The following is a 24,798-nucleotide window of genomic DNA, read 5'->3' as shown; positions in this document are numbered from 1 at the left end:
ATATTAGCACAAATCTGTTATTTCCCAATGATGGGATATTAAACGGTCCACATAAGTCACTGTGTATTAAGTCCAGTACTTTATTACTCCTATTTCCTGTGTATGCAGGAAATGAGGGTCTCACACCTTTTTGAGTAACACAGTCTATGCATTTCTCAATTTTACCAGCATCTGCACTTATCTGAATGCCGGTGGCCAGTTGCTTACTGTAAAGATCCTGGATCACCTTAGAATCACGATGTCCCAGGCGGCGATGCCAGATTTCCAGACTACATTTACCATCATTCTTCCTTACTTGCGCCATATGTGAGGCTTCACCTGAAATGCTCAGCTTATAAACATCATTATGCATAAAAGCTTCAGCATACACTTCATCATTTTTAGAGATTGTGCACTTACTGTTTTCAAAATGAATCACAAATCCCTTCTTATCTAATGTAGATACACTAAGCATATTGCAAACTGCTTGGGGAATATACAAGACATCACTTACAGGAATTTCTTTAACTTCATTAGACACTTTGCATTTTAAGAATCCAATACCTTTTGCTTGGATCTTAGCAGTCCCTGCGTTTGCAGTTTTAAGAATACCTTCCTCTGGACACATTTCCTGAAAGAAATCTTTACAATTGGTTAAATGGCATGTGCTCCCCGAATCCAAAATCCAAGTACTTTCATTTGAATTATTATTTACCATAGTCAAAGATTTTTCTGCCATTAGAAAGCCCTTGTGTTTATCTTTGTCCTTCATACATTTCCTGGTTTGAAAATTCTTTAGTTCCATTGGCTTAGGTGAGCTAGAGGGAGTGTTTTGTGTTTCCTTACACCATTTAGATACATGTCCCTCCTTTCCACATGAGTAGCAAATCAGCTTGCCCTTGGGTGGAGTTTTCCCATAGCTCCGCCTTCCTCTGTTCTTTGCCAAGAAATTTGTTTCATTTCTCTCTGACTGACTTTGAGAACACATCTCCTCAGAATCATTTATTATGCATTCCTGCCTTAGTTTTGATGTTGCCTGTTCAAAAGATTGCCCTTCAATGGCCTCATTTACAGACCTAAAAACATCAAACTTCTTTGATAGTGAGGTAAAAAGAAATGCTCTTTTCAATGCATCACACATGGGAATTCCAGAAAGTTCTAACTTTTGAAATGAAGACATAAGATACATAATGTGATCATTACATTTACTTTTATCCCTTAATTTGGTTTCATTCAACTCTGCCAACCAAATTGGTTGCTGCTTTGCATATGTAGTTGCATACATAGTTCTCAGTTTATATAAAATGTCCTTTGGTGTATCTTTTCCCTCCACTAATATGGCTTGTTTCTCTGAGAGAGCTTCCAAAAGCATGCACTTCACATAATAGTTTGCATTGTCCCATTCAGCCATATTTTCAGCTGTTCTGTCTTGGTCTAAGCATATATTTAATCTTTTTGCTCGAAGGAGACATATGAATCTTAGTTCCCACTGCCGATAATTAAACTCAGTTAATTTAGGCACCTTGAGAGAATAGAACAATGGTGAATTTCCTCCCTCAGCCATTTTCTTAGCCTTCTGTCTGCTGTGTGGGGGGAGAGAGAGACAGACTGAATCTTTCCTTTAAAACTTAAGAGAAAAATGTGGCCCTTTTTTTTTCTGCCTGGTAATATTTCTCTTCTTTTTCAATTCCTGGCCCTGGGCCCATAACCCTTTTGTTGGATTATTTGTTGTAAATAATTAGCAGATTTTAGTACACACAGCTTCAGCTTTAGAAATGTTAATTTCTTTCTTCATCTCTCTCTCATTCACCCCTGAATAATTCACTGCTGAGTCACTTTAAAGTTGAAGTAACAAAACATCTGTTTACTCACAGTTTGTAGTTAGATTATAATCAGACAGGCTTATATATACATATTACTATACATTTGTATTATCAGCTCCTTCCATGTGCTTAGATGGTAATGGATGCTCACACCACCATAGATCCTCTCAGGTTAGGAGAGATCATGAGCTCCATGTGCTCCATGTGCTGTGTCTGCTGCATCTAACCCCCACAGGAAGTTGCATAGCTGTGTGACCTCTCTAAGTAATTCACATCAGAGGTCACAGAGTAATCACAGAGAAATAATAGGTGACAGGCAATGCATGTAAAATACAATTACATTCCAACAGTATTGCATACATGTTTAATTGCTGATGTTGGAAAGCTGGGATATACACATTCACATTGCAAGCATGTGTTCATGGCAAGGGGCTGTAGTTTGGGCAGGACTAGGACAAAGCCAAAAAATACATGTGCATTCCCCATTTCAGGAAGGGAATGCATGTCTGCGTCTAAAGCAGGGGTTGTCAACCCAGTCTTTGGAACACAACCAGCCAGTCAGGTTTTCAGGATATCCGCAATGACTATGCATGAGACAGATTTGCATAAAATGGAGGATGTGCATGCAAATTTATCCATGAATATTTATTGCAGATTTCCTGAAACCTGACTGGCTGGGTGTGTTCTGAGGACTGGGTTGTGAGCCCCTGGTCTGAAGAGATCAGCATCGGAATTTATGTCTATTCCCTGGGATGTCTAGGTTTCAGAATAATGCTGGTTTCTAACTGTATTCCACAGGAGGAATTAGGGGAGGTCACCCTCTTAGTCCCCAGAGACTTTTTTTTGTCCCCTCAGATCACTTGTGCTGGACATTTGTAGGTTCTGTTCTTAATTGGCAGCACATAGATGGGTATGTTACCAAGATAGCACACATGGATGTCTTCGTGTTGGCACATGCATGTCTTGATACTATGATAGCAGCATGGAACGGAGAGGTTCAAAGTACACAGACAAGTAGTCCAATAAAAAGCACAAAGGGCTCTCTAGAAGGGAACAAGTGCACTTTTATTGATGACCCGACACGGGCTACATTTCGGCGTAACCTAATGCCTGCCTCAGGGGTCAATTCAAGCAACACTAAATGCTTGAGTACTTGCTCACAATGCAACAACTCATCACAATGATTATCCACACTAAAGTCAGAAACGGTTGCTGGTGCACAGCAGTACGTGAAAAACCACTCTAAAAATCTATGATAGGCATATATGTATGTACATTATACACGTGGACATTTATGTAGCTGTGTTTCCTCAGCTGATGTTATCCATGGTTTATAGTTTACTTTGTTTGATATATATCTATATCTATAGATAGATATAGATATATTTTCCAACATAGAAAAAGAACGCCAATTGACAAGAAAGGTAGAAAGAGAAATTCAGTGTTGAGACAAGACAATTACAGGAGATGTAAGAGAACTGTAAGCAAAGAAAGGGCTGGTAGAGAAAGGGGTGATTCTGGAAACAGTAGCCGGGCCGTGTTTATCTTTGAAAAATGAATGCTTCTGCCACACACAAGTGGTACATTCACATGCATTCCTCCACGTATTTTACAACAGGCAGATCCTCTTCTCAAATACTAACTCAAATACTACAAATACAGAATTATAAAGTAGCTTCCCAACTTGGATGCTTCAATTCTGATTTATATACTCTGTCTAAAATGGGACTTTATGGTGTCTTAATAAAATTGCCCCAGAAAAGCTGCAGCTCACGGACGGGCATATTTTTTAAAGAACGTGCAAAAATCATGAGTCCCGAATATGCCTGTACTCAAGCCATATAGAAGTATGATTATATTGTATGCTCTATTGAGCAGGGACTGTCTCATACATGTTCGGTGTACAGTGCTGTGTATGTCTAGTAGTGCTATAGAAATGATAAGTAATAGTAGTAGTACTAATGTGTTCTTGTCACTGCAGGCACTTGTAGACATGGGGCGATTTATTAAGAGGCACTTTCCATGCATACACTGGCAGATGTGTGTTAAGAAGTTATCCCTATATAATATAATGGGAGCAGCAAATGTAGCATGAATTTTTGCAGAGATATTCCAGCCTTAAACATCAGTGAATCTGTCTATCTTAAAGGGCTCTGTGACTAAAAGTCTGCAAGTGTGTGGCCTGATTCGTGGGTGGGGTGCAGAGATTGACATAACATTTCTAGTGAGTCCTTTTGCACCACAAATATTCATTCTTCTGCCATGCTAAAGAGCTTTTCACTACCCTGTATAGCTACCAATCACCCTCTTTCTTTGCAATGCAGTTCACCAAAACTGAAATAGCTAGATACGTTCGTCCTCTGGAGTCCAAAATCGGTGGCAGTGAACTGAGCCCATTGGGCATTATCCCAATGAATCTGAATATGTGATGGCAGAAATGAAGACATTGGCAGAACTTTCAACAAGTTCCAATGTCATTATCTCCTTACCCAGTTCCAGGCTAGAGATTGTAGGCCAGTCATGGATTTCTAACCACCCTATCCTGGTGCATTATGGAACTTGCGGCACTGATTTCAGTGGGCAGGATGAGGCACTACAAATCCCACACTGCTTTAGAATGGAAGTTCAAAATGAGGACTGGGCCAAAATCTCCAGCCTAGAACTGGGAACTTGTCATCTCTGGTAAAGTAGAATCAGAAGAATGGATGTCAACAATAGCAGAAAAACAATCTATTTAAATTAATTGTAGCAATGCTGCTGTATAAAAATTAATGGCTTGATATTCAAAGCAGGCAGAAAAAAAACAGGACTAATGTATTTATTATAAAATCTTAGATTCTGCCTATCTATAAATCTATGTTTTGAAGGAGTGATGCAGTCACTGCTTGCCTTGCAAGTACATTCAGCTCCGTTCATTAAACATATAGCACCACTGAATAGGTGAATAAAATACTATGGGCACTTTATCTGGTGGCTGTGGTTGCTGAAAATTATGCCCTATATTCATTTTTAGAATTTGCTTGACCCTGGAAACTATCCACTGGAAATAGGAAGTCAAGGGCACAGTCTTAAATAGCCACAAAGTTAGGCTGAAAGTGCAATTTTCAATGGGTTCACTTTTGCCAGATTATCCAATTCGCTACAGGTAGGGAGAAATTTCAGGCAGCCTCATACCATGAATAAAAGTGCTTCTACAGAAAAATTAAATCTGTGATAGTAATTATGGACTGTGGTAAGCATAATTCTCTAGCACAAGTGTTCAGCATATTTGAATTTAATTATATATTGATTGAAGAAATATTTTCTCTGATTTGTTTTAACTGTATTACTTAGTAGCTTCATTGTGTACCCTCTAGTCACTGAATTTTTGGAAAGCAGTGCACAAAGAAATTAGTTCCTATTGAAGCAGTTTAGAATTTTGTCTCCTGGATTAGGACCTTGTCCTTAGCACAGGGCAACTGCGAGCCAGCAATCAGGTTCACCTCAGTATCTGCAAGTCACATTAAGGAGTGCAAGTGGATGACAGAAATATAAGATATATAAAAAAAAGACATCAGCAAGTGCCTTCCTGCCACCCGGCTGTGAGAAATGTACTGCAAAGCCATCCGCCACTGTGGTGGCTGCGTGCATGTGTCTGAACTACTAAATCCTATGGCTCCTGTTTGAATGAAATGTTCAATTGCTGCTTTTTACATGGCTTCATTTAAAGATCTCGTTAACTGCAAGATCATGCTTTAGAAATGCTACAGAACAGTTGCTTTGTGGTTTCTGCTGCTTTCAGTGAGTCTGTCTTTGAAGACTCAGTTTTGCCATTTTTTGCAGTCCCAGCCCAGAAACCATCCTGTAAATGTAGGGGGTTCATTGCCTTGTTTCACGATGACAATAGGTGTGCCCTTATCTCTTCCAGAAGGATCTGTCTCGATGTACTGCTTGGCTGCAAGATATAAAGAAAAAAATTAATTTGCCTGCAGATCAGATAGGGAATTTGAAAACTGTTTTTTACCCATAGAAATGATTTTGAAAATTAACCTCTCTAGTCTATTAGGTAGATATATATAGTTCAAATTTTAGGCAAGTCTGGGATCTCGGTTAGGTCAGGGTAAGAAAGTTAGGCAAATAGCTAAATAGCTTTAAAAATCAACACTAAGTTCTTCTGGTCATGACTGAACAACCTAAATCGAACCAGTCAGACTGATTTTATAACAGAATGCCCAGACTAATAAGGCACATAGGTGCAAATAAAGGCAGCGTGTGAGCCTGTGGACAGACATGTGTATTGCTTATCCAATGTTTTATTTGTTGTTTTTATACTTCTGTTCAAATTCACAATAGTTTGCAATTGAAATATCCAGTTTTTAAGAGTATACTGTTTAAGAAGCAGTTAGGTTTGATGTTTTCATTTCAGGCCATTACTATTTGGAATAATCTACCTACTATGATTTGTGTAGAAGTAAATTATATGCAATTCTGTAAAAAGTTTAAAACCTTTTTATTTGATAAATTTTAGATCATTTTTATGTTTTCTTTTAATATTTTATCATTTCTCACCTTGGTGAGTTTTGAATTGTAAACCACCTAGAACCTTTTGTTCAGATCTGAGCGGTCTGTAAGTCATGAATTAGATTAGAATAGATTTTTAAAAATTACCCCAGGGAAATTAGCTGTATACATCTGCACCTATTTCAGACAGTTGTAACTGTATTAGTGTTTGTACAAGAAAGAACAGATGCATATGCATATATTTTAGAAAATGTGTCTACAAGTACGTATACCTCCAAATTCTATATAGTGTGACTAGATTTGCATGCACAAATCTGTGTGTATTCTAATTTGCATGCACAACTCAATTGGGTAGCAAGCCAATCAGTGCCAAGAATTGGATGCTAGCAAGCTATTATCAGCACTAATTAGAATTTACGCACATTACTCACTAAGCGTATTCTATAGTGTAGTCCACGTAAATTTTACCATGCACATCTCAAAAGTGGGTGTGGCCATGGGAGGAGTATGAGCAGGTTGTGAGAGTTCCTAAAATTTACATGCAGTGTTATAGAATAACCCCTTCCACGCCTACAGCTAAACATGGGCATTTACGCCAGCTTTTCATTGGTGTAAATGGGTTCACCTAACACTTAGTCATGTGGACGGCACTATGTGCATTCCATAAACTGCACGTAAACTTAGGTGCTGTTTGTAGAATATGAGTAGTCGCCTTTTTCATCTGAAACAATGTTTTTGGTGCCAAATATAAAATTTAGCACATATTGCATAAACGTAGGTGTGTGGAGGGCAATTTTATAAAGAGGCATCTATTTCTAGGCACCAAGAAGGTATCTATGTGGATCCCAATCTATAAAGTAGGTGCCTACTTATAAATACAGTCATATAATTAAGACATGACCACTTACACCAGCCAGGTACTTGTAACCTGGCTTGGCCACTGTAGGAAGCAGGATACTAAACTAGATGGACCATTGGTCTGACCCAGTATGGCTATTCTTATGTTCTTATAGAGCTGGTGTAAATGCTTGCTCTTAGATTGCTTAAAAAATGCATGTTAATGATCATAATCTGCAGCATGCTTCCTATGTAAGGCTCAAATTTATGATCATGTTACCTCCCCCCCCCCCCCGACCCTTTTCATCAGTTGCATTGGCTCCCAGTACAATACAGATGTCTGTCAAAGATTTTATGTTTAACTCACAAAGCCCTATACCTTGGTACTATGGCTTATCTTGCTTCTGTGGTAATACCCTACACTACACATATACCTGGTTAATCTAGTATTTTATAAAAGAAAATAGACGCCTACATTGTTTTATGTACTAGGCTCCTCTAGATGCCCTCCAGGTGCCAAATTGTAGATGGCCTATTATAGAATTGCCCTTAACTCTTCAATGCATGGAATTATCCCATGTTATTTTTTTATTCTTGTCCGGCACACAAAACATATTTTCTTACCTGATCTCAAAGATTCAGTTCGTTCAACTTCATTAGCATCTTTACCAATCCAAATAAATATCTGTACCAGGGAAAAACAGTCTGATGTTTTTATTAATTCTATTTCCAAGGGATCTTCTACTAATTCCTTTTTTGTCAAATTCAAAGTACAAACATAATGGACCGGTCAATGAATGTATCAGAGCTTTTTTTGGAAGCTAGGGAACATGTTTTTTAGGTTTTTTTTTTAATTGTAAGCTATTAAAAACTGTAGGCTCGATATTCAGCTCGCAGTAGCATATGGCATTAGAGCCGCTCTCAGCCATGGGCTGAACTGACCCCAGAGATTTAATTTTGGGCATGTGTGGCTCCTGGCATTGAATATCTAGGTATCAGTGATCACCCGTAAGTTAACTGGGCACTGGCCAATATTCAGATTGTTGCCCAGTTAACTGTAATGCATAATATTAGAACAGCCTTATGCGGTTACTTGGTTGGTAAGCAGACTGAAAATCGCAGCTAATCTGCTACATGGACACTATGCCCATGCTCTGTCCCCAGACAGCTCCTAAACTAACCAGTTAGGAGATGATTGGTTAATGGCGATAGTCACCTGCACTAACTGGTTAAGTGCCGCTGAAAATCAGGTGCTGGGTCGCTCAGCAGGATTTATCCAGGCAGGAGCCTCTCTTTGAGTGGTATAATTGTAAAGTGGCTTGTTTTGCTGTGTACAAGGACTCAAGAGATGCAGTTTCTTAAATTTCAGATCTGTTTGAAAGAAGATAATTTGGTGCTGGCAGTACTTGTCTCTTTGCTGATAGCCCCTGCTTTTCAGAAATGTTCTGTATTCTTTGATATGTTCAGGAATAAAAAGGGGTCAATATGCAAAGCAATTTGATCAGTCAGGAGACGCTCCTGCAGGGTTAAATAGCACTAGCTGACCCAGGATTAGATATTCAGTGGCACATAACTGGATAGTTACACTCAACATTTGCTCTAGCCACGGCAGCACTATCTGGTTAATGCAGGGGCAGTGTGTGGGGCAGAGTCTGAGCAGTCCTGACAGTTAACTGGGGACCCCTAATATTCAGTGATAGTGCCAGGATAACTATCTGCGCAAGTAGAACCATATAAATAGCAGGTCTAACTTGCCCAGTTATTCAGGTACTGGCACTGAATTTCATCAGTACCCAATAATTTCCAGGAACTGTGAAGAAATGAACCGTGAAGAAATCTTTTTAATACATTTCTATTCTTTAATATCATCATGTGATACTGTAGATGTGGACCTGCAATAACATTTTATTGGCACAATGCTTAGGGAAGCCACTGTCCTCTGTATTAAGTACTATATTAGCCTATGTATCCATTTCATAGTATAGCACAGAGCAGCTGGAAGAAAGACGGCAAAACAAGGGGCAGGAAGAGGGGAACATTTGAAAAATAACTACAAAAAATGTGTCTTTTCAGTGTTATGTTTTATTTAGAAGGGCTACTGTTCAATGTGGGCTACTGTTAAGATATGTTATTTACTTCTAACTCATGCTACTTTAGGCACAGCTCCCATTTTATGCAATGAGACCTACTGTAGTTACTAATAACTAAAGTTAACGGTATTATAACCTGTCCTAATGGTAGCCCATGTTGATAACTTCTCCCAGAGAGTTCAATATTGAATATGAACTTGAAAATGTTTTATTTTGTAGGAAATCAGTCTAGTCTCGATATTTGAATATTCACTTGTTTCCATGTTTGCTATAGGCTTTTTATTTTGTGGTTTCTCAGGACCAACACACTGGAGATTTATGTACTAACTAATTGTATGCAGCTTAAAAATATTTGTTTTGTTTAGTTTCTCGTATCATTTCTGGGAATTTTCATCTACTTCAGCTTTTCTTTTTTCCTTTCTTTCCTTTTTTTTTACATTATAGGGGCAATGTTGGAAAGAGTGTGCACTTTTTCCAAAGAGTATGTACGTATGGTTTCTGACACAGGAAAAACATAGAAATTCCAGGGCTTTTTCCCTATTATTTCTGGCTGTAAACAACATGAAACAATATGGGAATTGTCATTTCAAACGAATGCACATCCCTAATGCTAACAGCTGACTAATTTCAGGCCAGTCCAAAATCTAGTAATCATGTTAAATTAATGCCGGAAAGGCTATGAATTAACCTCTATCAATCATATATTCAAAAGCACTTATCCTTAAACTGGCTGATATTATACAGATCAGGATCAAGTCCATGGCAACTCCAGTATTTGTGAAGTAGGACCTGTGCCGGGCAGAATTCTACAGTCTGTGCCCCAAAATTGGCAGGGAGAGATAAAGTATACCAGTCTTAAATCATAAAGAAATGAAACCTGTGTAGAGTGCCAGATTTGACTCTGGTCACCTTGTTGAGCAGACTGGTTTTATCTGCCAACATTTGCTATGTTACTATATTGTGGCAAAGTGCTCATATAGGCAGGAGGTAAGTGCAGCCGGACCTCCAGTCCAAACTAGCACATTGCCACAAGATGTCTGTGGGTAAGCTCGGGTGTAGGTTCCAAATCAGGTGTCAGGGCATACACACGTATTCCCCTTCTGAAATGGGGGCTAGATGTGCAACATTCTGTACTACCCTAATCCCACTCATAGACCCCCCCAAACCATGCCCCTTTTAATCATAAATATATATTGGACATACCCGAGTAAATACCAGGCTTTCTATGCTATATACACATGTGAGTGTTGGTATTTTCATGTGTATGTGCCTCTAAAATGAGGGCATAATATGCAAATACTCCCAATTACACTAGTATTCTATTAGAGAAAGTAGAAACATACTTTCCTTTATAGAATTGAATGTAAATAAGAACCCTAAATATAGGTACCCCTTTATATAATTGTCCTCTATATGGATAATTTTTAGTCCCACCTTGGCTGTACTCTCCCTTTACCCCTAAGTTATAGAATATTTGGTATAGGACCATTCAGGCAAAAATTCAGCCCATACTATCTGTATATGCGTTCATCAGCTGCTGACAACCACATAAGAACATAGGCTGACCAAGGTCCATTGAGTCCAGCATCCTGTCTCCGACAATGTCCAGTTCAGGTCATAAATACCCAACAGATGCTAAATAGCAGATCTATTTCCCACAGCTCATTTCTAGGGATAAGTCATGGCTCTACCATGTCTACCTAGCTAATTAGAGTTTATGGACTTATTATCTAGGAACTTGTCCAAACCTCTTTTGAATTCTTCTCTATTGTTTACCTTGCAAACACAACACAGTGGAGACGACAAGAATTGTCAATGGTGCACTAAAGTCCTTTAATAGGTATCTTCTAGGAAACACGTCAGTGTTTTTTGCTGTGATGCTTTTCATTTGACTCCTGAGGCAGACCTATTGAGCTGAAACACGGCCTGTGTCGAGTTGATATGTTTCCTAGAAGATACCTAGAAGATACCTTTTAAAGAACTTTAGTGTACCATTGACTACTCTTGTCATCTCCACAGCATTGTGTTTGCATTGCAAAATGTGGAGTTTTGTTCTTCTGTTTCCTTTGGTCTATTATTTACCTTGACATGTCCTCTGTAGAGGCTGACTGAATTTCTGTTTCAGTTTTGGTACCAAAATTGGCCCAAAATTTGTGTTTGCTCTTATTTTGGTTTTGGCTGAAAATGTTGTTGCATTTTCAGCTAGAACCAAAACTTTATTCTTGCTCCCCTTCATTCATCCTTTTGAATATTGACTCAATTTTACCTTTCACATATCAGAACTATGATTTAAATGCTTAACATTTCTTACCTGGTCCCAAACATCTAACAACATGACATCATCTTCAGCTAAATCATCCTGAGTAAATTCTCCTGGCACCTCTTCGATCTAATGGTGTGAAAGAAAACGTATTTTGATAATTAGTTTGCCAACCTCATCCTAACAAAAGCTAAATGGAGAAAAATAGATATACAAAAATGAATTGGAGCAAACCGAATGATTTAAGAGATCATGTAACTTTTCACCAATAGCCCACTGGCTCAAAGCTGGCTCAGATTGCTAGACACTTAAAAGACGGCTTTTGTAAATGGAGTTGCTGCTCTCAGTACAGTTCTGGTGGACCATTTTCTATGTTAGTAAAGCCAGCAACATAGTTTTGTACTACTGAGCACTATTGTTGGCAGTCTTAGCCCAGAGATCAGACATTGCACTGGCATACATTACAATTATCCTCTCTCCACTACAGGTGGTTAGGCTAGAGCAAGGCTGTGGCTCATTAGCAGAGCAGTGCAGGGAAAGCTTGCACTCTTTCAATTTAGCTCACAGCTTTCAGTAGTAGCTTATGGTAAGTTACATTCACGTACACTAGGCATTTTCACTGTCCTGGTGGGTTTATTTATTTATATGTTTCAATTATTTATTGTGTTTTGCAAAATTACATCAAACATAACAGAACAAACAATGTAGAACAACATAGAACATGCATTGTTTATTACATATCTAATGTATATAACCAATGTCAAATATTGGTGATTACTAAGCAAGACAACAATAAAGGGTAAATTCTGTAACTGGCACCAAAAACATCTGTGCCTAATAATCCATGTGCTTAGCATGATTCCATAAAGGGAGTGCACCATATATAAAATCACACTCAGCGTGAACTTTGGAGTGATCACTGACCTGAGCAGCTAAGTAATTGAGCCAACGTTTATGTTGAGCGTGATTCTATATATGGCACACTCCATTTAGCATGAAATTCTTGATCCACGCTAATCCTAAGTGTCAATATCAGCATGCAAAACATCATGATGTCATCCATGTGGGGACAGTGTATACATTTCAGAGGCAGATACACTGCTGCTGGCCAGGCTCTTCCTCACCAAGCCGGACAGGTATTTCATTATACCTGGTCACAGAAAAAGGAGATGTAACTCCTACAGGAGGAGCTGGTTCAGTTTGACTGAGAGGTACAACAATAAAGCCTACTATCCCAGGGAGGTAAGTACAAGCAAGCAGACTAAGGTTCATGAAAGCATCAGTCTGCTGTGACTCCTGTACAAGGATGCAATCTTTTGCATGCTACTTCTCTAAGTTAAGCAATGGAGGACGAAGTGAACAACTTCAAGTGATAGGCCCCAGTGGTGGAACTTGAACCCACAACACCTGTAAGATACTTCAACTGTTCTAACCACTGGGCTACATCATATTCTACACAACTCTATATCTTGGTCATCTGAATCTATTGGAGGACTATCTATTATGTATGAGTGCGAAACATCTATTGCTATGTATGTCCTTACCTAGGAATGAGGTGACTGAAACAACCCCAACAGTCTTTTCCCCTATGGTTTCAATTCCTTATGTAAAGCCCCACTGCAAATAACAATGTTTATAGTGTGTATGTTTATGTTTATAGTGGAGGAGTGGCCTAGTGGTTAGGGTGTTGGACTTTGGTCCTGGGGAACTGAGGAACTGAGTTTGATTCCCACTTCAGGCACAGGCAGCTCCTTGTGACTCTGGGCAAGTCACTTAACCCTCCATTGCCCCAGGTACAAATAAGTACCTGTATACAATATGTAAGCCGCATTGAGCCTGCCATGAGTGGGAAAGCGCGGGTTACAAATGTAACAAAAAAAATGTAGCATTCTGAAACATCTGTCACATACCTGCCATCAACCTCCTTCTCCCTCTTACCCTTTGTCTTCATACAGACAGAAAAAGGGGACACTATCTGTGGCACAGGAAAGCTGACTACCTTCAGGGGGTAAGACACCAAATGTAGGTGAGTAATATTACAGTGTCACATGCACACAATATGTCCATGTTTCCTGCCTTTGTAGGTCATCAACCAGCTGAATCACCCTCCAGAGTGGCCGACACAGGGCCGGCTCAGGCAAACCTTGGCGAAAGGAAGAAAGGAGAGGAGGAGAATGAAGCAGCAGCTGCCCCCACCCCCAGTCCAACACCCCCCTCCTGCCCACTCCATCCTCTCTGTACCACCTCAGGAGCAGCAGAACCTCTCTTAGGAAGGGGATATCTCTACAGAAAGGGACCATTGCCTCCTGCATATCTCCCTATCTTCCCTATGACAGATAGCTGAGGATCATGTGGAGCACCACCTCTGCCTTCACCTGCCACTGGAACAGAGGCTGTCTTGGAGGAGATGGGGTACATGTGGATCAGAAGAAAGAAAGCAATACTGAAGAACCAATCTTTGTAAATCAGCACAAATGACAAAGAGGCACAGTGAAGATGACAACGAAAAACACACAGTCAGTGATGGTACTGTGAAACTTTAATCAAAGCATGGCTCAATTCAAATACATACAACAAAAGTGTAGAATGTTTAAAATAGTGGAGTACATATAAAGGTTAAAAAGGGGGCGTGTTTGGAGGTGTGTTCTGCGCTAATTGGTTAGCGTGTGGGCATTGGCGCGTGCTGATCGATTAGTGCAGGATTAGTGTGGGAGCCCTACTGCCTACAAAATAGGTGGCGGTAAGATCTCCCACACTGATGCAATATTCTAATTGGGAAATTAGCACGTGGCCATTAATGGAAAAAAAGAAATTGTGGCCGTTTTACAGCCATGCTACATGTGGCCTCAGCGTGCGGGAAACCCATGCGCTAAAAATAGCGCAGAGCACTTTTTAGTGCAGCTTAACAAAAGGGCCCTTAGAGATTAAGGAGCCCTTTTACTACCCAGCGGTAGGGCTACTGCTGTGTTTCTGCGCGGGAAATTGGTACTACTACCGGTCTCGCTCAGCAACCTGGCAGTAGTATGACCTGTTCCTTGCCAAATCCAGAGGTCACTACTCCATCCTCACCCTCCTCGATCTATCCGCCGCTTTTGACACTGTCAATCATGATTTACTTCTTGCCACACCAGTGGCGTACCTAGGGTAGTTGACACCTGGGGCCGGTCATTTTTTAACACCCCCCCCCCCCCCCAAATCCAGTACTAGGCATGCCGAGAATACAAAACACTCAGGACCTATAGAGCAATTCTACCATACCATAAGCAGTCATTTCTACGAGTCACACAAGGAAAAGGAAAGCATCTTAAACACTACAGTAAGCACTAGAACATCAATTCACCTATTGTAAAACGAAACCAGACAGAATAGTACAGATCGTAGATCCTGCACAGTCAATGCCAACTGAAAGCCATGTCTTTTTCACAAACACAGATACACCCTAATCCACTATAGAATAAGTAATCATAAACTTTCTATTTAGACAAAAATTAAACTGAACCCCCAATGCCAGACTCTGCATACAATGCAACACCACAGAAACAGAAACTGTCCCCTAGTACTGTGCAAAATATAAAGACAGCAGATGTAAATTTGAAAAAAAACTAACAAGTACCAATCACCACTTTACAAATTAACAAATAGAAATAAAACAAATATAGAAAGTAAAATAATACCTTTTTATTGGACTAATACATTTAGCTTTCAGAGGCCAAAACCTCCATCCTCGGGTCAGTACAGTATAGTGCTGTTACAGTATCCTATCTTGACCTGAGGAAGGGGGTTTTGTTCTCCGAAAGTTAGTCAAAATGTATTAAAATTAGTCCAATAAAAAGATTACCTTATTTACATGTTCTATTATAAACATTTAACACATCTACAATACTTTATCCTAAAGCAAAAAAAAATAAAAAAATATATTTTATTTACAGTTTGTTGTCTCTGGTTTCTGCTTTCCTCATCTTCTTTTCACTGTCTTCCTTCCATCCAGCATCTGTCTTCACTCTCTCTCTCTCTCTCTCTGCCATCCACTGCCTGCCCTTTTTCTCTGCCCCTTCAATCCACCATTTGCCCTCCCTCTCCTATCCATCCAGGGTCTGCCCTCCCTCTTGCTCCCCCTTCCATCTAGGATCTGTCCCCTCACTCTCTCTGCCCCTTTTTTCAGCCCCCAGTTCCAGCCCCCTTCTCCCCTCTTAACACCCCCACCCCAGTCCCCTTCTCCCCTCCCCTTCTCCTGTCTGAGACCCCCACCACAGTCCCCTTCTCCCCTCCCCTGTCTGAGACCACCACCCCAGTCCCCTTCTCTTCTCTGAACACCCCCACCCCAGTCCCCTTCTCCTCTCCCCTTCCCTTCTCCCCCTCTCCCCTCTGAGATCCCCACCCCAGTCCCCTTCTCCCCTCTGAGATCCCCACCCCAGTCCCCTTCTCCCCACCCCTTCTCCCCTCTGAGATCCCCACCCCAGTCCCCTTGTCCCCTTCTCCCCTCTGAACACCCCCACCCCAGTCCCCTTCTCCCCTCCCCCCGTCTGAGACCCCCCACCCCAGTCCCCTTCTCCCCACCCCAGTCCCCTTCTCCCCTCTGAACACCACCACCCCAGTCCCCTTCTCTCCTCCCCTTCTCCCCTCTGAGATCCCCACCCCAGCCCCCTTCTTCCCTCTTAACACCCCCACCCCAGCCCCCTTCTCCCCTCACCTTCTCCTGTCTGAGACCCCCACCACAGTCCCCTTCTCCCCTCCCCTGTCTGAGACCCCCACCCCAGTCCCCTTCTCTCCTCTGAACACCCCCACCCCAGTCCCCTTCTCCTCTCCCCTTCCCTTCTCCCCCTCTCCCCTCTGAGATCCCCACCCCAGTCCCCTTCTCCCCTCTGAGATCCCCACCCCAGTCCCCTTATCCCCTTCTCTCCTCTGAACACCCCCACCCCAGTCCCCTTCTCCCCTCCCCTTCCCCGTCTGAGACCCCCCACCCCAGTCCCCTTCTCCCCACCCAGTCCCCTTCTCCCCTCTGAACACCCCCACCCCAGTCCCCTTCTCTCCTCCCCTTCTCCCCTCTGAGATCCCCACCCCAGTCCCCTTCTCCCCTCTGAACACCCCCACCCCAGTCCCCTTCTCCCCTCCCCTTCCCCCGTCTGAGACCCCCACCCCAGTCCCCTTCTCCCCACCCCAGTCCCCTTCTCCCCTCTGAACACCCCCACCCCAGTCCCCTTCTCCCCTCCCCTTCTCCCCTCTGAGATCCCCATCCCAGTCCCCTTCTTCCCTCCCCTGTCTGAGATCCCCACCCCAGTCCCCTTCTCCCCTCTGAAAACCCCCACCCCAGTCCCCTTCTCCCCACCCGTCCCCTTCTCCCCTCTGAACACCCCCACCCCAGTCCCCTTCTCCCCTCCCCTTCCCTTCTCCCCTCTGAGATCCCCACCCCAGTCCCCTTCTCCCCTCCCCTGTCTGAGACCCCCACCCCAGTCCCCTTCTCCCCTCTGAACACCCCCACCCCAGTCCCCTTCTACCCTCCCCTTCCCTTCTCCCCTCTGAGATCCCCACCCCAGTCCCCTTCTCCCCTCCCCTGTCTGAGATCCCCACCCCAGTCCCCTTCTCCCCTCTGAACACCCCCACCCCAGTCCCCTTCTCCCCTCCCCTGTCTGAGACCCCCACCCCAGTCCCCTTCTCCCCTCTGAACACCCCCACCCGAGTCCCTTTCGCCCCTCTCCTTCCCCACCTCAGTCCCGTTAAAAAACCGGCGAAGCAGCGTCGCAGGCAGCGCCTCGCGCCCTGCTTGTAAAAAAAAAAAATCAAATCTCCTTCCTTCTCCTCCTCGTCTTGACGTCGACTCGGGCCTTCCAATCAATTTGATTGGAAGGCCCGAGTTGACGTCAAGACATCAAGACGAGGACAAGAAAGGAGATTTGATTTTTTTTTTTTTTACAAGCAGGGCACGAGGCGCTGCCTGCGACGCTGCTTCGCCGGTTTTTTTAATGTGCGGCGCCGCGGGAATGGCCACGGGAGGCGGCGGGAGCGGAGCACCCCCCACCCACTGGCACCCGGGGCGGACCGCCCCCACCGCCCCCCCCCCCCTTGGTACGCCACTGTGCCACACTGCCCTCATTTGGGTTCCAGGGCTCTGTCCTCTCCTGGTTCTCCTCCTATCTCTCCCACCGCACCTTCAGAGTACATTCTCATGGATCTTCCTCCACCCCCATCCCGCTCTCTGTTGGAGTTCCTCAGGGATCTGTCCTTAGACCCCTTCTTTTTTCAATCTACACCTTTTCCCTGGGCTCATTGATCTCATCTCATGGCTTCCAGTATCATCTTTATGCTGCTGACACCCAGCTTTATCTCTCCACACCAGACATCACTGCGGAGACCCAGGCCAAAGTATTGGCCTGCTTATCCGACATTGCTGCCTGGATGTCCAACCGCCACCTGAAACTAAACATGGCCAAGACCGAGCTTATCGTCTTTTCACCAAAACCTACTTCTCCTCTTCCTCCACTCTCTATCTCAATTGATAACACCCTCATCCTCCCCATCTCATCTGCCCGCAACCTCTGAGTCATCTTCGACTCCTCCCTCTCCTTCTCTGCGCATATCCAGCAGATAGCCAAGACCTGTCTCTTCTTTCTCTTTAATATCAGCAAAATTCACCCTTTCCTCTCTGAGCACACCACCCGAACTCTCATCCACTCTCTCATTACCTCTCGCCTTGACTACTGCAACCTACTCCTCACTGGACTCCCACTTAACCATCTATCCCCCCTTCAATCCGTTCAGAACTCTGCTGCACGTCTTATATTCTGCCTGGACCGATATGCTCATATCACCCCTCTCCTCAGGTCACTTCACTGGCTCCCAATCAGATACTGCATACAGTTCAAGCTTCTCCTTCTTACCTACAAATGCACTCAGTCTGCAGCCCCTCATTACCTCCCTACCCTCATCTCCCCTTACATTCCCACCTGAAACCTCAGCTCACAGGATAAATCCCTCCTCTCAGTACCCTTCTCCACCACCCTCCAGGCTCCGCCCTTTCTGCCTTGCCTCACGCTATCCTTGGAATAAACTTCATGAGCCCTTACGCCAAGCCCCCTCCCTACCCATCTTCAAATCCTTGCTCAAAGCCCACCTCTTCAATGTTGCTTTCGGCACCTAACCTTTATACCTATTCAGGTAATCTAGACTGCCCCAATTTGACTGCCCCTGTTTGACTGACTGTACATTTGTCCTTTAGATTGTAAGCTCCTTGGAGCAGGGACCGTCCTTTTTGTTAAACTGTACAGCGCTGCGTAACCCTAGTAGCGCTCTAGATATGTTAAGTAGTAGTAGTAGTAGTAGTAGTAGTAGTAGTAGTACAGCGCTGCATAACCCTAGTAGCGCTTTAGAAATGTTAAGTAGTAGTAGTAGTAGTAGCAATAGTTTCGGCTTCTGGCATGCTCTGTTTCTAGTGCTAGGAATTTTTTAAAATTTCCTATCACTGGGAGTATGCCCGGTGGTAATTGGATAGGGCCAGGTTCTGCCCGGTTACCACCGGAGCCCTCGAGTCGGTAAGGATTCCAGAAGTATATGGCTGCATGGCAATTATTTAAATTACCGCATGGCCATTAACTGACCCTTTAAGGAAAAACACCTTTTACTGGCAGCGGTAAAAGGTAGCCTTGGTGCGCAGTAAACCTGCAAGACCCATTTTACTGCCCCTTGCAAAAAGGAGCTTTAAAATAGCAACACCATTTTTTTTTCTTTTTAAGGCAGGAGAAAAGAAGCAATCTTGAAACCAATTAGATTTCAATTTAGTGGACTCATGGGCAGATAAATGAGTTTCTTGACTAAACGCTATAGAAGTAGATCAGTTCTGCAAATAAAATAGAATTCTTTTTCCTTTTAAAAGGATGAGTGATTCCTTTTACATTGAGAGACTAATTTTATACTGAAAGAACACAGCATAATACAGTCATGCCTATAAGTAAAATGACTATAATACATAGAATATTATAACTGTTTCTAGTTGCAATGTACAACAAAGTATAAGCAAAACAACTAACAGAATCAGAAATAACAAGTATTTCCATATGAAAACTCCTTATGGCGTAATTAGGAGTGAGAGGAGAAAATGGAAGATCAGAGGTAAGCTTCAACTGAACCTCTACCTATGAATAACATTTGAATAGGTAGTAAAACAGCCTTATAACATAATATGAACAATTTGATCATCTGATAACATATGAATTGCGCAATTCAGGTTGTGGCCTTGGATAAATTTCTCTATAATAGCAGCATCAATAAAAGTTTTAATGACATTGTGTTTCATATTATTTTCATGTGGTAAAAGACCATATCTTGCATTCAGGGCTCCTTTTACTAAGTGGCGGTTACTGCTTGCTTTACAGGAAGTACCGTCGGGCTACCGCAGCAGCCTGGAGGTACTTCCCACCCCTAGTGCACCGTCTTTTCTGGTACTACTGTATTTTTGTAGCGCCGGAGTGTACACCTAACGCTTGAGAGTCACACGAAAAACACAACCAAAAAGATGTTCCACTCAATGTGGAAATTAAAAAGAGTAAGACAATACTGCCCAAGGACCGTCTTCCGTAACCTGGTACAATCATTGGTACTCAGTCACCTAGACTATTGTAATGCACTCTACGCTGGATGCAAAGAGCAAATACTCAAAAAACTCCAGACAGCCCAGAATACAGCAGCCAGACTCATATTCGGAAAATTAAAATATGAAAGTGCTAAACCCCTACGAGAAAAGTTACACTGGCTCCCACTCAAAGAACGCATCACGTTCAAAATATGTACCAGAGTTCACAAAATCATCCACGGCGAAGCCCCAGCCTACATGTCAGACTTGATAGACTTACCACCCAGGAATGCTAAAAAATCATCTCGCACATTCCTTAACTTACATTTCCCTAACTGTAAAGGTCTAAAATACAAACTAATGCACACATCAACCTTTTCATATATGAGCACACAAATCTGAAATGCGCTGCTGCGCAACCTAAAAATGATCTATGATTTAACCAACTTTCGCAAACTACTGAAGACCCATCTCTTTAACAGGACATACAACAAAGATTAACACATATGATCTCCCCACATGTATCCAATACTGTCTTAAAATGTTCTCTTGTTATTTTACTATCATGTTTTTCATCATCATGTAACCCCAAACCCTTCTGTAATACCAAACGTCTATTCCCTTCTTATTTCCACTATTGATGATGTATTGTACTATGTTACTATGTTACATTAAACCTGCAAAGAGGTGGGAAAATGTGGGATACAAATGCAATAAATAAATAATTACGCGGGAGCCCTTACCGCCATCTCAATGGATGGCAGTAAAGGCTCCCCCCCCTGAAATGGCCACGCGGCAACTGCTTTACTTGCCGCATGGCCATTTCCTGCAGGAAGGCGAGACTTCCCTTTTACCAGCTGCGGTAAAAGGGGGCCTTGGCGCATGTGTAAAACACGCACCGATGAAAGCACCAGCCCCCTTTTGCTGCAGCTCGGTAAAAGGGAACCTCAGAGCCTTAAGCCTCAGTTGAAGTGCCAAAATCTTTTTACACATGTCCACAGTATGTTTAGTAAAATCAGGCAGGATAGAAATGTTAGCAATCAAATCTTTACTTAAAACTCGGAGTACCCAGCCAAGTCTTTGCTTCTGGCATGTTCTTTAAATGTATTATTTTGTTTTCAGTTATAAATTGAGGAGGAATCACTTTGTTTACTTGATCACTTTTGTAAATTTAATTTAGTTTCATATATACGAGGGAGGCACATTGATGTTGAAGAGCACAACATGAGCTAATTGCCTGCCTTAATCAGCGAGGCTTGCTCTAGACTGCTGGCATGGTTGACAAACTGAGGGGCCCTTTTACAAAGCAGCAGTAAGCCAAACATGAGCTTAACGCACGCTAGTCTGGAGCTACCACTGATCCAGAGCGGGCACTGGCAGTAGTTCTAGCCCCGGTGCGCACCGTTTCCCACACTAAGGAAAATTGGCCCTTATTTTTTGGCGCAGCGCTAACCTGGAAGTAATCGGGCAGCACCATGTGCTACCTGGTGATCATCTGGTTAGTGTGGGAGCCCTTACTGTCACCTCAGTGGGTTTATGGTAAGTGCTCTCCCTCGCATAGCCACGTGGTAAGAGCAACCTTACCACAGGGCCATTGCTATTTGCAGCCTTTTTTACCCACTGCAGTAAAAAGGGCCTCAGCATACAGCAAAAACAGCCCCCACTGGTAGCGCAGGGACGCTACCAGTCGTACCTCAGCTTGGTAAAAGGACCCCTGAGTGCTCCCTTTTACACAAATATTGTACCTCACTTTATCATTCTGTGGTTGATTCCTCCCCTTTTCGCAACTAGGGAAGGTTTATATTTTTGCTGTGTATTATCTACATTCCCCTTTTTTTTATTTGGGATTGAGAGTTATAAACATTATAATAATTGGGGCCATATCTAGCAGTGATGCAGATCAATTTTTTTTTAATCTCCACCACTGCTATCCAGCACTGCATATAAGCATCAGGGCCTTATTCTATAAAGGTTATGCTCCTAAATTTATGCTCCTAAATTATGGGTATAATCTTTGTTCCTACATACATTTAGGAGCATAAGTTATGCTCCCACATTTATGACTGCAAATTTAGGAAAACAAATTTAGGAGCATAAATTATGCTCTTAAATTTAGGAGCATAAATTTTAAGAGTGTAAATTTAGGAGCATAATTTTTATAGAATAAGGCCCATAGGGCTGGCTTCAGGAAATGACATTCAAAACTCTTCATTGAAATAAATCAGTACTAAGTGCGATTCTATAAAAGGCGCATATCCTTTATGGAATTGTGCTTAGCACCAATTCCCATGCCTAAATTTAGGTGCCAGACTTACATCTGCTGAAACCTTGTATAAATGCTGGCACACAAGATAGGTGTGCTGAGGTCATATTCTATAATTTCACATGCAAAATTTTGCAACACCCCTGCCACACCCATAGCCAAGTACCCTTTTGAATATGTGCTATTAGAGACAGGCACCATGCCTTAAAGAATAGCATGCAGCCAGATGCGTGTGCATATTTTAATGAGTTCCAAGTAACTTCACTAATAGGTTGTTAGCACCCAATTCTTGATATTAATTAGCTCGTTACTCAATTAATTGATGCAAGCACAAATTTCACCATGCAATTCTGGGCGCCATATATAGAATCCGAGGAATAGTGGTTATATTCATTTGCTGTATATATAGTTATGTGGTTTAACTTAGCACAGCTATTTTTATCGCTATCGGTACAGCTGAGCATGTTCCACCCTCAATCCATTCTAACTCCACCACATTGGTCAGAGAGAACTGCAGTGGTACTATCTCGATAATGTTGCCACAAATCTATGCATGGAAGACTTACTCATTAGCAGTCGCTGCTAAATGCATAAATCTCTGAATATTGACCTGACAGAATGAGTAGGCAGACTGAGAATTAATTAGATGTTTTATTGTTTATAAGAAAATAGGAAACGTCAGTGAAATTTCTTATTTTATGTCATTTCATTTTGAAAATAAACTTTAAAACATATTTTGAAAATCAAGCAGCAGCCAGCCAGTGCTGAAAAAGCATATGCCATCAGTATTACCCTTCCTACCTCCCTCTCCAGGGCTTACAGCCAGTATCTCAACTTCCCTCTTTTGTTCGCCCCCAAGTCTTCTCCTTCAACTGGTGAAAAAGGGGTAGGAGTACTCCCCAGTCATCTCTTTCCCACTGAGCCCATACTTCCCATACTTAATGTTAAGGTTACTATCAGCCTTATTTTCGAAACTGATGGGCGCCCATATTTCAACCCAAATCGGGAGCTGGGTGCCTTTCTCCGGTAGAGGTTTTGGATGCACGCAGATCCATTTTTTAGCACCCCTGTAAAAAATGCCCTTTTTTATTTTGGCCGAAAATGGACATGCGGCAAAATGAAAATTGTCACACGTCCATTTTGGGACTGAGAACTTACCGCCACCTCATTGACTTAGCAGTAAGGTCTTTTATGCGTTAACCGGGTGGTAATGGTCTGTGCATGTAGAATGCCTTTTAATGCCCAGTTAGTGCCAAGCACCAGAAAATAAAAATTTACGCATGTTGGGCACACGTAGGCGCCTACCTGGCATAGTAAAAGGGCCCCATAATGACAGAAACCATCTCTGGCTTATTAGTCAGTCTCGACATATGGGGGTGCTACAGAGAGAAAAAGGCATTGCTGATGGTTGAATCTGTCAAAGGAATTTTGTTCGTGCAGCACGATTTTATGCATGTGTCATGCAAAGACTTTCACACGTATCTCAGAAGCCAGCCAAAGGGATTATACACTCTTATAATAAGTACACTTAGGCTCAGACTCAGTCGAACTCAAATCCAGAAGTTCTTGAAAAGTAGAATGTCTACTGTAAGTAAGTCACAATTTGATGTGTGTTCATTAACTACAATTAAATATTTCTTTAGCACAGGTAGCAGCCATTTTTATTTTTTCTGTCCTCTTTTTTTGTCTCCGCAAATATGGTAACCTTACTTAATGGTGCAGATTGATATACAACGAGGCTCAATTTGGATCTCAAAGTGACATAGGCCTCAGACTGGATACCATTTTGAAGTGTGGATCCATTACCCAGTGTAATCTGAACAATTGTGGTTTTGTTTTGGCCATCTTTTTACCTGTGGATTCGATAAGATGTATGGGGCAGGGGGGCTGAAAGGAATTAGCAAGGGATGTGTGAAATCAATCTGATACTGTTATTTTAATTTTTTTTTCTCATTTTAAATAAAAGGAATGAAACTTGGGGAAAATCCACTGCTTATTTCTAGGGTAAGCAGCGTAAAATGTATTGTACTGTTTTGGGATCCTGTCAGGTACTTGTAACCTGGATTGGTCACTGTTGGAAACAGGATGTTGGGCTTGATGGACCTTCAGTCTGTCCCAGTATAGCAATGCTTATGTTCTGATGTTATTGTTCACCCCCTAGAATTAATGGGTTAGTGTACAGCCTTAAGAAGTAAAAATAATACTCCAATTTTATAAGAAACTACAGCAGGTTTTTGAAGTTAGTTATTTACGCCCACTTAGTTGGAAAAATTGTACATGATTTTGGAGATTAAAAGATTTTCACAATGATAGTGACTGAATTCCTGGCTATATGGGTGTATATTTGACCACCCTGTGACATTTATAATAGAATGACATGGGTTGTTATCTCACTTTTCATACACTAAATATATAGAAAAAATGTATATTTATTTATTTAGATTTTGTGGACACTTTTTTCAGTAGTAGCTCAATGTGACTTA

General features: G+C 42.1%; 1 protein-coding gene across 1 annotated transcript in view; it reads right to left on the bottom strand.

Moving 5' to 3' along the window:
- Nucleotides 1–2,464: 2,464 nt before the first annotated feature.
- The window catches only part of SCIN (scinderin), a 208,545-nt gene continuing 186,211 nt past the window's right edge, over nucleotides 2,465–24,798 (bottom strand). The window contains exons 14-16 of the mRNA XM_030201180.1: nucleotides 11,541–11,618; nucleotides 7,764–7,824; nucleotides 2,465–5,736 (exon numbers count right to left, since the gene is read on the bottom strand). Of these exons, the coding sequence (XP_030057040.1) occupies nucleotides 5,603–5,736; nucleotides 7,764–7,824; nucleotides 11,541–11,618 (273 nt within the window). The 3' untranslated portion in view covers nucleotides 2,465–5,602. The remainder of the gene's footprint in view (nucleotides 5,737–7,763; nucleotides 7,825–11,540; nucleotides 11,619–24,798) is intronic.

This window comes from Microcaecilia unicolor, chromosome 1, assembly GCF_901765095.1.
Source record: "Microcaecilia unicolor chromosome 1, aMicUni1.1, whole genome shotgun sequence".
In the NCBI taxonomy this organism is placed as follows: Eukaryota; Metazoa; Chordata; class Amphibia; order Gymnophiona; family Siphonopidae; genus Microcaecilia; species Microcaecilia unicolor.
Note: the sequence above shows the minus strand (reverse complement) of the source record. Positions and strands in the feature narration are given on the sequence as shown.